General features: G+C 37.5%; 3 protein-coding genes across 5 annotated transcripts; all 3 read right to left on the bottom strand.

The window, feature by feature from the left end:
- Positions 1-777: 777 nt before the first annotated feature.
- Positions 778-2,770, bottom strand: LOC135940667 (snaclec botrocetin subunit beta-like). Of its 2 annotated transcripts, none has more exons than XM_065485644.1 (9): positions 2,302-2,770; positions 1,994-2,069; positions 1,851-1,914; positions 1,755-1,793; positions 1,623-1,685; positions 1,488-1,512; positions 1,380-1,435; positions 1,208-1,322; positions 778-1,148 (listed from the first exon to the last, which is right to left on the bottom strand). In XM_065485644.1, the coding sequence occupies exons 2-9, from the start codon at positions 2,062-2,064 to the stop codon at positions 919-921; spliced, it is 663 nt and encodes a 220-aa protein (XP_065341716.1). In that variant the 5' UTR covers positions 2,065-2,069; positions 2,302-2,770; the 3' UTR covers positions 778-918. The 2 variants fall into 2 exon arrangements, with proteins under 2 accessions (XP_065341716.1, XP_065341715.1); XM_065485643.1 differs by having other exon boundaries at positions 2,341-2,770.
- Positions 2,771-3,225: 455 nt separating this feature from the next.
- Positions 3,226-7,379, bottom strand: LOC135940666 (baculoviral IAP repeat-containing protein 7-like). 2 transcript variants are annotated; one of them, XM_065485641.1, is made up of 10 exons: positions 7,332-7,379; positions 6,894-6,974; positions 6,693-6,837; positions 6,518-6,637; positions 6,122-6,448; positions 5,619-6,063; positions 5,182-5,564; positions 4,552-4,746; positions 4,295-4,493; positions 3,226-4,214 (listed from the first exon to the last, which is right to left on the bottom strand). In XM_065485641.1, the coding sequence occupies exons 4-10, from the start codon at positions 6,543-6,545 to the stop codon at positions 4,043-4,045; spliced, it is 1,749 nt and encodes a 582-aa protein (XP_065341713.1). In that variant the 5' UTR covers positions 6,546-6,637; positions 6,693-6,837; positions 6,894-6,974; positions 7,332-7,379; the 3' UTR covers positions 3,226-4,042. The 2 variants fall into 2 exon arrangements, with proteins under 2 accessions (XP_065341713.1, XP_065341714.1); XM_065485642.1 differs by lacking the exons at positions 5,619-6,063; positions 6,122-6,448; positions 6,518-6,637; ... (1 more) ...; positions 6,894-6,974; positions 7,332-7,379 and having other exon boundaries at positions 3,333-4,214; positions 5,182-5,384; positions 5,441-5,565.
- Positions 7,380-9,119: 1,740 nt separating this feature from the next.
- LOC135940923 (uncharacterized) lies at positions 9,120-12,507 on the bottom strand. The gene is made up of 8 exons (XM_065486052.1): positions 12,370-12,507; positions 12,038-12,239; positions 11,813-11,985; positions 11,572-11,758; positions 11,126-11,518; positions 10,842-11,077; positions 10,713-10,785; positions 9,120-10,660 (listed from the first exon to the last, which is right to left on the bottom strand). The coding sequence occupies exons 1-8, from the start codon at positions 12,418-12,420 to the stop codon at positions 9,279-9,281; spliced, it is 2,697 nt and encodes an 898-aa protein (XP_065342124.1). The 5' UTR covers positions 12,421-12,507; the 3' UTR covers positions 9,120-9,278.
- Between the last annotated feature and the right edge of the window lie 355 nt (positions 12,508-12,862).

Raw genomic sequence — 12,862 nt, 5'->3', positions numbered from 1 at the left:
AGCTAATGAAAGTGAAAGAAGTTTAGAGTCTTGCTTTCCATGATTAATTGCGGTTTACTCAGCAAAAAGATATTTTTAAACCAGTTGTTTATCTCTGGCATCTTAGCTGAAAGCAAAATCCCGTGGAACATGTGAGCGTAAATTATTGGTATAAAACGCGCACCGTACTGCCAAAATTTTGCGTATGTTATGATTATGACTGACAATGAATAAACACTGCTTGCCATCTCGCCTGCTGTCTATCGTCAATTTGGTAGCGCAATTCGAAAGCTTTGGAAAAAATACTCGGTACTTTGTTAATTCAGACATAACATACATTTTCTAAGCACCTACATATTTCAATTTTATTTTTAATCACTGAACTATAATTTGATTGAAATACATGCATCAATTCATTTTTTTATTTGTTAAAAATAAGAAAAGTAAGTGTTTTTTTTTATAAAGTAACCAAAAGTCATTGATAAAAAATATAAGTTTGAATCCCATAATAGATCAGATAATTTTAAATAAAAAAGAAAACAACAAAATCTCATGGAGATTTATGCCTTCAAAACGTCTCCTCAAAACTTTGTGGCTCTGGGCGCTGCAATGAGGAAAGATCTCGTGCTGATAGTGCTTCCAGCCTTGTCGCCTACGGACAACAAGCGCATGTTCTTTGACGGTCGAGGAAGTGGTATTAAAGCGAAAATATTTTCCTTATACGTGTCAAATAACCTGATTTTTGAAAATTTACAACTTCATAATTTTAAATCTAAATAAAATTCTATTTTTCAACAGTTTTAATCAAATGCTTTATTCATATCATATATTTCATTTTAAAAGAGGTGCAATGAAATGTAAAAAATCCAAGAAAATAAACAAATTAAAATCAGAATTTTTTTTAAATAAGAATTGTGAATTAAGATGTGCATAATTAAGTTATTCACAAATGAAATTGGTGTAGTCGGAGCATTTTTCTTCATACAGTTTATCGTCTAGTATTTTCCTGATAAAAACGCAGGATTTTGCGGTCTTGCCGTAATTAAGAGGGGCGTTCAGCCTCTCCTTCTCCCACAAAGAACTGTCGAGGGGCAACTTTTCGCCGTCCAGCCACTGAAAATCGGTATTCGTCAGTCCCACGTCCGATGCCGAGAGCCAAAATCCAGATTCTGTAAATAATTAATGCTAAATTGATGTGAGCTCTAAAATTTAATTAATCGATTATAACCTGGCTCCAATTCCTTCAGTTTTTGGTGCAGGATAGTGACTTCTCTCTGAGTTTTCGGGCTTGCCAAGCGCATACCGTTCTTCTCGCAGCTTTCCTTTGCCTCTTGCCACGTTTTCTGTGCAGCGTGACAATAGAAATTAAGAGAAATTATTTATTTTTGCCCAGAACTCACTTTTTCGAGGGAAAATCTGTAGCTTTTTCCGTTTGCCAGCGTTGCTTCAACCCATCCTGGAAAATGCATCAGTTCTCAGATTAAAATATTAAATATAGCGATACTCACGTTTTGACTGGCGCTGTTCTTCCAACTGAAAAAAATACATTTTAATAATTAAAGTTAGTTTCTTTTATGCCCTGTTACTTTTTTCATATGATTTGAAGGGCTATATATTTGTATAAACATAAATAAACATTTCACCTCTCTATTTAACACCTCCTGTTCTTGTGAGAGCTTCCTAATCACGGTCAACAAGAAATCATACTGGAGACAAAATAAAATTTATTCTATAAATATATATTGTTACAATAGACTTTGCTTCCTGGCGCCCACCTTGTACTGCAATTGTTTAATGGCAGAATCCATCTCTCGCTGTGCAAGATAAATTGAGTAAGAGAAATATTGAAATCAAATTCAAATCAGTGTTACATATTTCGCTTCTTGATTGTTGATGTGGCCTTGGTTTTGAGACAACTTTCTATAGTAGTGGTCGCTGGTTTGGATGTAACAGAAATGAAGATGCATTAAAAATCAAATCATTCAAAATTTTTTTAGATAAAATCGTGACTCACAAAATTGGGGGTCTTGCAAGTGCAACCACCGAGCAAAAACAGACGAGCCAAAGTAGCCGCAATACCGACATTTTCCCTAATAGAAACATTGCGTTGTAGGTATATAAATTTACGCAATATAACGTGCATGAAATGTTAAAGAAATGCCAAAAATAAAATTTGATTAAATGCGATTAACACTATTATATTATTTAAGCAAAAATTGTGATAAAATTTAATTTGCAACTTGGTTGCACAGTGAAAAAAAACTATACATAATGCAATTTTCTTGATTAAACCGATAGCACAATTAATTTTTTTAAACTCACTTGCACATGGAATACTCTCTGATATAGAAATAGAAATACCTTCGTGAGGAAAAAATGGAAGCAGCAGTAAACTTGAAATTTCTCTATTTTAATGTAAGTGCTGCTCACAAGGAAAATGTAAACTGAGAGTGTTAGCATTTATAGCTGTTAAACGGAGCCATGACCACAAAATGACAACCACTTCCTTTAAATATCATACTTCAAGTAGAAATTCGTTCTAAAAATAAATTATTAATCGTAATAAATTTTTGGAATTACGTGTTTTAACCTTATTTAAAATTCAAAATATATTTAGAATTCTCCAAAAGGAAGTTGGTTTTATCCCTCAAAAGTTGGAATTACGTCAAAATTAGCGTTGTAGGAAAACCACAAGATTGTGTATTTTAGAACAGTGCAATATACTGATAAGAATGAAAGTCGTCTGCACATGGCTTTTCCGCCCGCTGCAGAGAATAAACATTGAGATTTTTAAATTCAAATTGCAGACGCAACCAGAAGATGCCTCTCCAGAGTCTAAAGTTTTACCATCGGCAAAAATCGCTGGTTTATTTAAGCTTTTCCGCTGTAAACTCATCAAGATATAAATTAGATCTTAAAACTAAAGCAGGTGGAGACAACTAATTTTAAATAAGTAATGTCGCATAAAAGAGGAATACAGCCAACCTGCCAAAATTATGTTTGGCTTCCGTATTTTTACATGGCGCTCGATTATGTAGTCGAGCAGCGGGGGCCAGATGTGCGATAAAATTGGTTCGCTTTGCGCAGATCCAAGATGGCGTCTGAATGTGGGAAACAAAAAGCTCTCTTTGGATTCCTGCACGAGTGTCAAGAGTTTGTTTTTATGATCCAAAAGTCACAATTGGTACAAGTAATGCTAATTATGTCGCAATATTGACCAAAACTTGCTTCTTTTCGCGCATTTTCACTTGACCGTTTTTTCGCGCCATACTCCACCGGACGCCTGCGCATCGCACGAATCTGGTCCCCGCTGGGATCGAGCATATTCGAGGATATTCCTGGTATTGCTATACCGTTTGATACGCTTGAAAATTCCAGTTATTTATTTATCTGTTTATTATTATCTGAGATAATCAACCACCTTAAAGCGATCCAATCTACGTTCCAGTAACATGGTTGCAAGGGCCTCATTAGAGGAGTCGAGAAACGCTGGAAAAATTCAAACCACCAAAAGTAGCGAGTCGGACAGCCAAGAGTAGTCCTTCCAAAAATCCGAATGAAATCGTCATTGTAATCGAGAGAATCAAACGAAGGAACAAATCAACCCGCATTTCACCCCCTAACTCGCTCGCATTCGTAATAGCAAGTTCACACAAATCATTCGCTGAACAATGCAAGCCAACGGCTTGATTTCTATAGATCGTACAAATTTCACCTTAACAAGTCAATGAGGAGTTTTTTTCCATTACTTATAATAGGTTTTAATGTGTTAATTTTAATTAAAAATTCTATATATCGCAATATAACAATTTGTATCCATTTAGTGATTAATATAATAGCTTCATGTTGGGCACGTTATGTTCTTACTTACTAAAATTGACATGTTTTATTCTGACATCTTAAATTGCAACTCTAACAATGCAATATATAAGTAACCCCTTGATAATATATTATCACATATCACACAAGAAATAAAAAAAACTGTATATATTAACAAGTGAATTAATAATTATAATTATTTAATCTTAATATTTCAATGTGCCTACCAATTTCTATCAGATTTTTAAAGGAAGACTTCTATGTATGCAAGTATTTTGCCATCACACGCTCTACAAGTGGTTTCTTTTGCAACGCAGTTGACACAGCTGGTGATGTGTCCGCAAGGAAGGTTGACGTAATTTGAAGCTTGGCTTTTGCACACCCAGCACTGCAAACTTCCACGCACGGGGGATTCTCTGAATTTGAAGATTATTTATTAGTTGAATAAATGTTTTTCCCTCTCAAGGATTAGGGTGAAATTTGATTAGGAAATTACATTGCTGTTTTGTCACTGGCCAAGGATTCTTGCTCTTTGTTGGTGCGAATTATGTGATCGATGAACTTCTTTCCTTTTTTGATATTTAAATATGGACACGAGCTGAACCATTTGGAGTGCTCAATCCATGGACTGTCGTCGGGGTGCCAGTCTTTCAAACCTCCTCCGCATTGAAAACAGATGACTCGGTCTCCGGATCCTTTTAAGAGGAGATGCAATAAATTATTGCAGTCATTGTTCGTTTGGCGAACACACACCAGTGTAGAAAAATCCTGCAGCACAGAGTACATCTGGCGTTTGGGAAATCTGTTTCGGCCACGATTTGAATGAATGTTCTCTCGACTGCAAAGTTCTATACTGCCGGTATTTCATGTCCCCGATCGGTGTGATGCCTAGTGCCTCAATCAAAACGTTCTGCTTCGTGTTTTTGCACAATTTTAAATGGGGTCCGTCTAAAATCAGATATTACAATACAAATTATTTATGAAAATTCACGAAATCGTCCTTTTTCCTTTAAATTTTGGGATGTGACCGTAGAAATTCGTGTTCAAAAATAAATTGGAAGGCCGTAAATCTTACTAAGTGGTTCAGAATTAAAATTGGAACAATTTTTACTAACCTAAAAATTCACTGGCGCCAAAATTAGTCTGAAAAATTATTTAAAAACACCAAAAAAATTAATTTTTAGAAGCCTAAATAAATTGCAGATAAAGGGATTGATTTTTAACACTTAAGAAGGATTAAGATGATTGTTTAAAGAGTCAATCAAAACTCTAGAATTTGCATATTTCGTGCAAATTCGGTGTTTGAATAAAGTAATACTCAGAAAATATAAACAACCCTATTAAAATCCAAACCCTAGAAAATATTAACGAATATTCACTTACATTTAGTTATCGGAGTCGGCACAAAGGGGTTGCTTAAACTGTCGTGCGAAGAGAAACTCAATTCTAGGCCGATGGGGACATTTCCAGTTTGATTGCCTGGTTGCAAAAACGGGCAGTGAGGATTCCAGCGTCGGTGTTCGCCCTCCGCCGTGTCTCCTAGCTCCCAGCCCCTGACTTCCAGCTTGCAAAACATGCATCTGCAGCTGTCTTCGTCACCAGTGAAATAAAATCCATGTTTCGCAAGGTCAAAGGCGCTTACGAACGCATTTAGCCAATTCGCTGACAAAAATGAGTACAGTCGGTGTGACTCAAAAATGTAGTTGCTGGGATTTAAGATCGGGACGTCGAGGACATTTTCTCCCTCCATTAAATGGCATTTTTCCCTATAGACAGAGATATGGTAACTCAAAGACTTCGAGCAAGTAATTAAAACATACCTAATTTTACTTTCGCACAAGGCTGATGCATTTCCTTCGTTTGCTTTGTCATGGTTCAATTCGCAGCCGTCGAAGTGTAAAAATGGAAGTAGCAGGAAACAGTAGTGGCACTGTATGCTTTTATCGTCGTTCACGTAGAAGAAACCACTTTGAGCTAATTTTAATTTCTTCGTATGGTCGATCTCTTCTCGAAACGTAAAATATCGGTGCAGGGCAAAATCCAGGTTTAGCTTTTTGTGCAAATGCCCGTTGACAAAGTAATCACGATGGTTTGACAGCGATGCGTTTAGTTCTCCCTCCTTTCTATCTGATCCATCTTCTTCAAATAATCCATTTTCGTCTTCATTTTGCCCATTCTTAAACAGTCCAACAGCCTGGTCGCTTAACAATAATTCGTCTTTGTATACATGCCTCATCATAAAAACAGGGACGGATGTGTGATCACCTACGTAATGTTATGTAATTATTTTATTGCACAATATGTGAAAAGTTGTATTTTTTACCTTTCTCAATGTCCCATTTTTCTTTGCAGAGTTGGCGGACTTTCTTTTTTAAAGTTTCCATTTCGGATAAATGGAAAAAATTGCTCATATTTTCATTGCAATTATAACCCATAATAACAGTGTCATCTTTATTGCGAATTTTTTCGTTTATTTTTAAAGAAATGTGAAAAAATATATTATAATATCGTTTACTTAAAATGGGTTCTAAGCAATAAATATTTATCTGCATGTCCTTCACATACATTATTTGGGTTTTTTTGTTTCTGGACTGTTCGGCCACGTCGCATATGAGGACGCAGCTTAAAAATTTGTAGCACGACTTCACAACTATTAGAGAAAAATTAATAAAAATCAGTTCTAACAGAATGCTATAATTAACGTAATGAATTCACTGACCTCCTACGATGCAAGCAGGGCTTTCCATGTTGGTCTTCGTTTTTACAAATCGCTCATCTTGAAAAAGCTTCGAGTTTTACCTCAACTTTTCTTTTCAGTATGTGTGCTTTACCTCATGTGCTATGTCACCATGTCAGTTAATCTCAAAAGTAAACAAAATTGTAGTGTCCTTTACCGAAGCAAACAAAAAAAATTTAGAGTTTCTGTCGATGTCCTTCAATATTTGTAACAATTCAGACAATTCGAACCCTTCATGCTGTTCTTTTTCAAGAAGTGCAGCTCCTTCCTTCCCATCATGTGCAGTTTTTGAGTCTGATCTTCTATTAATTTGAAACGATAATTCATTTTATCCGATATTTCTTCCACTGTTGCATACCTCTTGTTTTATATTCATCGCTGTCTTCTTCAATAGCAGGTTTGTTAGTTTAGCTGAATTCCAAGGATAAACGCAAGAGCTCTAATTACAAACAAAATATGGTCATGAAAATAACAACAAAATAGTAGTTACTTAGGTCTCCAAAACATGTTTTTTTTCATTTGAGGAATTATCCCTTGCTATCAAACCCCGTGAACCAAAATTAAGACTTTTAATTTAGCTTTAGAAGGAATCTGTGTGAAAATGATTGGACTAAAAGGAGAGAGTTATTAAAATGTTAAAAAGCCATAATTCCCCACATTAAAAACTTTGATCGAGTCTTCAACCCAGGAGCCAGGGTTTTTTTTGACTGCTTAGTTAGACGAACACAATAATCAGTGAACAGACATTGTGAAAAATCTAAGAATGATATACTCTTAAAAATTAAATATAAATTACCAATGATAGTGCGCAGAAATCATGTTCTTGTGAATCCCCTTGTTTTGCTGATATTGAGGCTGAGTGCAATCCGCTCGTACTTATTAATACGTCCCGCGGTATCTTATCATTTTGGTTGTTAGACTTAAAATTGAAGTGTCATTAACGATAGCTAATAATGCGCAGGAGAAAATTTCAAGTTCTGTTATACTTTGCAAATATAGATGATGTTATTTTTTTCAAAAAATATTCAGGCTCGTAACGCGGAAATGTCGATGCTGTTGTTTTTATGTTTGTTTTTTTACAAAATAAGTATATAAAAGTCCCTTGTTTCACGACCAATAGACCGACAATCTTATAAAGCTCTCATCGCTATTTTATAACAGTTCTTATTTTTGGCGCAAAATGAAAAACGTGGAAAAACTCAAAAACTGGTGGTTTTACCAGCTGGATTTTTGCGCATTGCAAAGTTTACGAACCTTGATAAAGCCTAGTCCGACTTGACTTTATCTTGATTGGCCGACGCTTAGCGACCTGTTCGCTTTGAACATACCGCTTTTTTGTATTATTAGTGATCAGTGAAATAATTGAATTAAATGAAATTAATTTAATTTTTAACCAACTGGATATGTTTGATCGTTGAATTGATTTTACATGCTATTTAAAAACATATTAACTTAGACTTTTTTCAACTGCGTTGCAATGTTCTTTGCAATATTTTGATTAGATCTTATCTCATTGTTTATAGTCTAAGTCATGTGTGTCATTGTCGTCCTTGATTCTAAATATATTCCCTCCCTAATGCCAATCAAACTTTCCTAATCATGAAAATCAATTAATTTTAATCTGATTAAAAGATAAATGACGAGCAGGGGAATACACTTAAGTTGTGTCAAACTAGGGGTAAAATAGGCCACCTGCACTGCAGAGCTGTTTAGCGGCGCAGCATGAATTTCCTCGCGAGGCGTTCGTGAGTATGCGAGACTATATTGGGATAATGTTGCTGTGAAACGGATCGGCACGGGCACAGGGGCAAGGAAGGCAAAAGAGGGGTGCGGTCTGCTCTAGGGGAACAATAAAGCCGGGAATCACGATATTAACCTCAAATCGCGATATTTACCTGCAGGAGCAGGCCCTGACGATGGGCCAAAGTGACCGTCCGCTCTCACTGGAACAACGAACTAAGTTAACGGAAAGGCGCTCCACCAGATTTATGGCAGAGGGTGTTGGACGTGGGGAGGTGAGTCGAGAATCCCAGAATGGAAAAGCTTCTTTGCCTTTTTAATCGTCATTTTAATCATCATCATGATATTTGATATTTATGTTTTTATATGACATGTCAAGAATAAGCAATGATAATCTTGGTTGTAGCCCTCAGTAGATTTGTATTTCATAGATAAGAACAGGAGTACAATACTGTAGAACAAATAAATCACAAAAATTGCACATTAATTGTTTACAACAAATAATATATCACAAACCTTGAATCCGGTTCTACAAATTATTAATGGTTCTTTTTCTCGCACTGAATTTCATAATTGAAGTGAGTGCTTGAAGTCGAGCGAGGTGGAAGTGTCCGTTCAGGTATCTCGCTTATCGTCCAGTTCTACCGATTCGGTAGAGTATGAACTACAATTGCGCAAGTATGTGGTGGGGACCGCCACGGACGCACATCAGGTGGGACACAGGGTTGGCTGGCTCCGATACGAAAGTTACAGGATGTAAGCGGAAATTACACATTTGCGAGCATGATGTTATGCTGAATTTATTGAAAAAAGGATTGGGCACCAAATGAAATAAGCATGAAAATTGTAAAAATTTCACTACAAATTCAAACGTACGTTTTATTATTTTTCACAAATTAACAAAATGATGATGAAAAAAGACACTTATGGAAATGCAAACTGTTTAGTAATAATCGTAAGTATTTCTTTAAATTAATCAACAAATAGCAATCTCGCTGAAGCATTATTCCATTTCTTGGTAAAGCGCATTCTTATTTTCATCTTCAAACATGCGCTTTAGAATTATTTTCTTCTCTGACCCAATGGCCAGTTGTTCAATTTGATCTGCACTCTTGATTTCTCCTTTGCTGATATAGAGGTAGGCGGCAAGAGTCCCGCTGACATGAACCACCGGGTATGCCACGAAATGCTGAAGAAATGCATTGCCATTGACTGCCGGCTCCGTAGGATTTCCGGTAAAATACGCGGTGGCGAGATCAGTCAGATTTTTCTTGATTTTGTCACGCAGCTCATGACTCGCCCACATGGCCGAATCTTTTTTGCGCTTTTCCAAGTACGATTTAATCGCCAACTCGACGACGTGGGCGCTCAATTCATAAACGTTGACTTGTTTCGTTTCTGAAAATAAAGTCGGGAAGGTGGCCAGCTTATCTAGGATTCCGATATTGCTGGTCAGGTCGTCGGCGTGCGCCTCTTCAATTTTGTTTAACATATATTCGATCGGGCCTTCTTTGAACCCTCTGCTCTGCAGAATTTTGATCTTTTTCTCCTTGGTGAGGTCATTCATTTCGAGCACGCTAACGATGCAAACACCGGCTAGCCTCGTCTTTATGGTGTCCACTCTCTCAGGTCTGGTGAAAATCCAAAGATCGACTTTGTCCTCTGCCAGGTGTCGCACCATCTTAAGCACATTCTCGAGTGAGTCTCCGTGCAAGGCGTCGATTGCGTCCAAAATGACGACCTCGTCTGATTTGAACGGCCGTGGCTTCCCAATATGCTCTCTATACTCTTGAACAAACGCTTTATAGCCTTTTTTCCAATCGAAATTCTTCAGAAACTTGGTGTTTATCATCAGGTCGATGTGAGTGACGCTTCGATATCTTTTGGCCTGGCTTGCCAGGCGTTCGACCAGATTGGACTTTCCCGAGCCTGCATCGGCGGAAACCAAGTACACGATGTGGTCCGCCTGCTCCGTTTCCTCTTTACTTGTATCCTCTTCTGGCTTTTTAACATGGCTTATTGGCTTGGCTCCGGTGCTCACAGATGATTTTCCGTCAAGACTTAGGTCTGTAGCTGTTTCATTTGAAATCTGAACTGCACGCTGGATTCGCTGGAAGCCCGAGCAGATAATCTGGTAAAGGATTTTCAAAGGGACGTCCCAGCACTGTCCTGGCATTGTCATTTTGAAGCTCTCAGTGGCAATCAGAGACGGAAATTCCATTTCCAGAATTGTGTGAAGAGTGCTGATAATCATTGGCGGAATGCCGTTAGCGGGTGTGGCTTTTTGCAGCAGTTTAAAGAAAAACTGCTGGAACGTGGCACTTTGCTCTTCGCTCTCTTGTTTAGTGAAATCCTTGAGCGTTTCAAGAAACAAATCCACAGCGTCTAAGATTAAAATAAATAATATATTGGGTTTATTTAAAATTGTATAATTCACCTTTTTGAGGAAGAAAAATAGTCAGAAATCCAGAATGGATGGTCCCACAAATCTCGTATTTTTGCCCCGTGGCCTTGAAATTGAAATCTGAATTAATATGCCGTGTTTTAACAACATGACGGAACTCACCGGTGCACCGTCAATCGCAATGCTGATGGCTGGAGGAGTGTTGAGGAAAATGCAAATCTTAGGCTTGCCAATCCAGTTTTTTGTGGCTGGATGAATTAAAGTGTTTAGGATTTTCTTTGCTGGCATCTTTTTCCCGTCTATTTCCACGTAAATTTCCCCATTCACTCTGTCCCTGGACTGTTCAGCCACGACACAAATCAGGACGCAGCCATTCACTATGTTGGAATCATCGACAACTTGAAAAAAAATCATAAATCTGGAATTTATGTAAAATAAGACCTTACCAGCACTTTTCAGCTGCTCAAAATTCTCGTGGTGTTTAATTTTAAACTCAAAATATTTATGCAAGGCATTTGGCAATTTTTCTTCCCCGCTTGGGGTCGAGATGTAGAAATGTGCCTTGCGCGTCAGAAGAGGAACATTTGCGTTGGAAATCCACCTGTAGCTAAAATCGCCTTGGTTCTCATTGCACTGCTGGGACAAAGTCAAATTTCTGTGTTTCAGAATCTTCACTTCTGGTGTTGATCCGTATCCCTTTTTCAAAGTTTTGCCTTCATGTTGGTACCACTTGATTCGAGTCAAAAACTCATCGAGCCCCACATCTCTCTCCAACTTCTTAAAGCATTCACAGAAGGAACCAACTAGCAACGTTCCTTCATCACGCAACGAATATGTGCCTGTGGAGATGCAAAAAATATATTTAAAGTTTGTTAGATGGTAAAACTTGTACCTTCGACGCAGGAATACATGATGACGAAATTGTCGCTGTCTGGCGCAGTTGTTACCCGCACTGCGTTATGATTTTTCGGATTACTCGCGTCGAGCTCACTGCTCCACATTCCCCGCTGTGGAAGCGAATTTGATACTTTTCTCACCCTGCTATTGATGACGTCTTCCATGATTTCCCCGCGGCATGCCTATGAAATAATCACTAAGAGCAGGACAGTAAAATTATTGACCTAAATTTATACCGAAACAAAGAGAAGCTTGAGAGCGTTTCCAAGAATGGGGTTCGTCTTTAATTGTTCGCATACTTCAGACACGGTGAAAAACTCTGCTCCTTTTTCTGTGCACGCCAGCAAATATCCAGTATCCTCTCCATGCGTCATAATAAAAACAATGAACAGGTCGGGTGCTTCTTCACCTAGATACATAGAAATTTTAGTTTTATTTTTTTGAATTTCCTTTTGATGAACCTTGAAGCTTGAACGTTTTCTTGATTTGTTCTTCATCACCGATGAAATCGAGCAAATTTTCCTTCGAGGCAGAAATCTCATGAATGTGATGACTGACTGATTCTAGCGTGGAATATATGTTTTGGACGTCTATCTTGTCGTCATCACTTCGGTCTTCGTCTGATTGGGCAAACTCGTAGTGTATGATCAAAACGCACGGCCTGTATAGAAAAACATTGAATTGAAAGTTGAAATTATTACCTTTAGATTCTGATATGTTTAAATTGAAAGTAATCGATAGCTTCCGACTCGACAAAGTTTTTTGGGATATAGATTAGCAAAAATACTTTCCTCGCTTTCTTCGTTGGGTCACCATCCCAAAATGCAAAGCTCCCCTCAGCCATGTCTATCAGCAGTTAGAAAAGCAGCAGCGAAATTGCTAATTGTAACACAGTTGATCGAAAATCCTACGATGGTTGTTTGCAGGGATCTTGTTTGTGTGTGGCACCAAATCGAAATATCTGGAATGATATAATCTTATCTTTTAATATCGCTATTCAAGTGAAGGCACAGAGACAAGAGAGGCATTGAACGTACGTCAAAGAATGATTATTTTTACTGCTGAAATATGATGTGAAAAGTAAGAGAAGGGAATCGTTGAATTGGGAGCGTTTCAAAGTTGGTGAAAATTTGTTTGGTTTTTCGTGCTTTGCCACTCTTTAATATTGTTTAGGTGCGGCTGATATCTGGAATTAATCTTATCAAATTTGTTTAAACTATCATGAGACTTTTTCTGAGTATTATCCGCAATACTGTCGCATCAAATGTAGAATTTTTATCAAACGT

The sequence above is a fragment of the Cloeon dipterum genome, chromosome 3 (genome assembly GCF_949628265.1).
Source record: "Cloeon dipterum chromosome 3, ieCloDipt1.1, whole genome shotgun sequence".
In the NCBI taxonomy this organism is placed as follows: Eukaryota; Metazoa; Arthropoda; class Insecta; order Ephemeroptera; family Baetidae; genus Cloeon; species Cloeon dipterum.
This window is presented reverse-complemented; position numbering and strand designations above follow the sequence as displayed.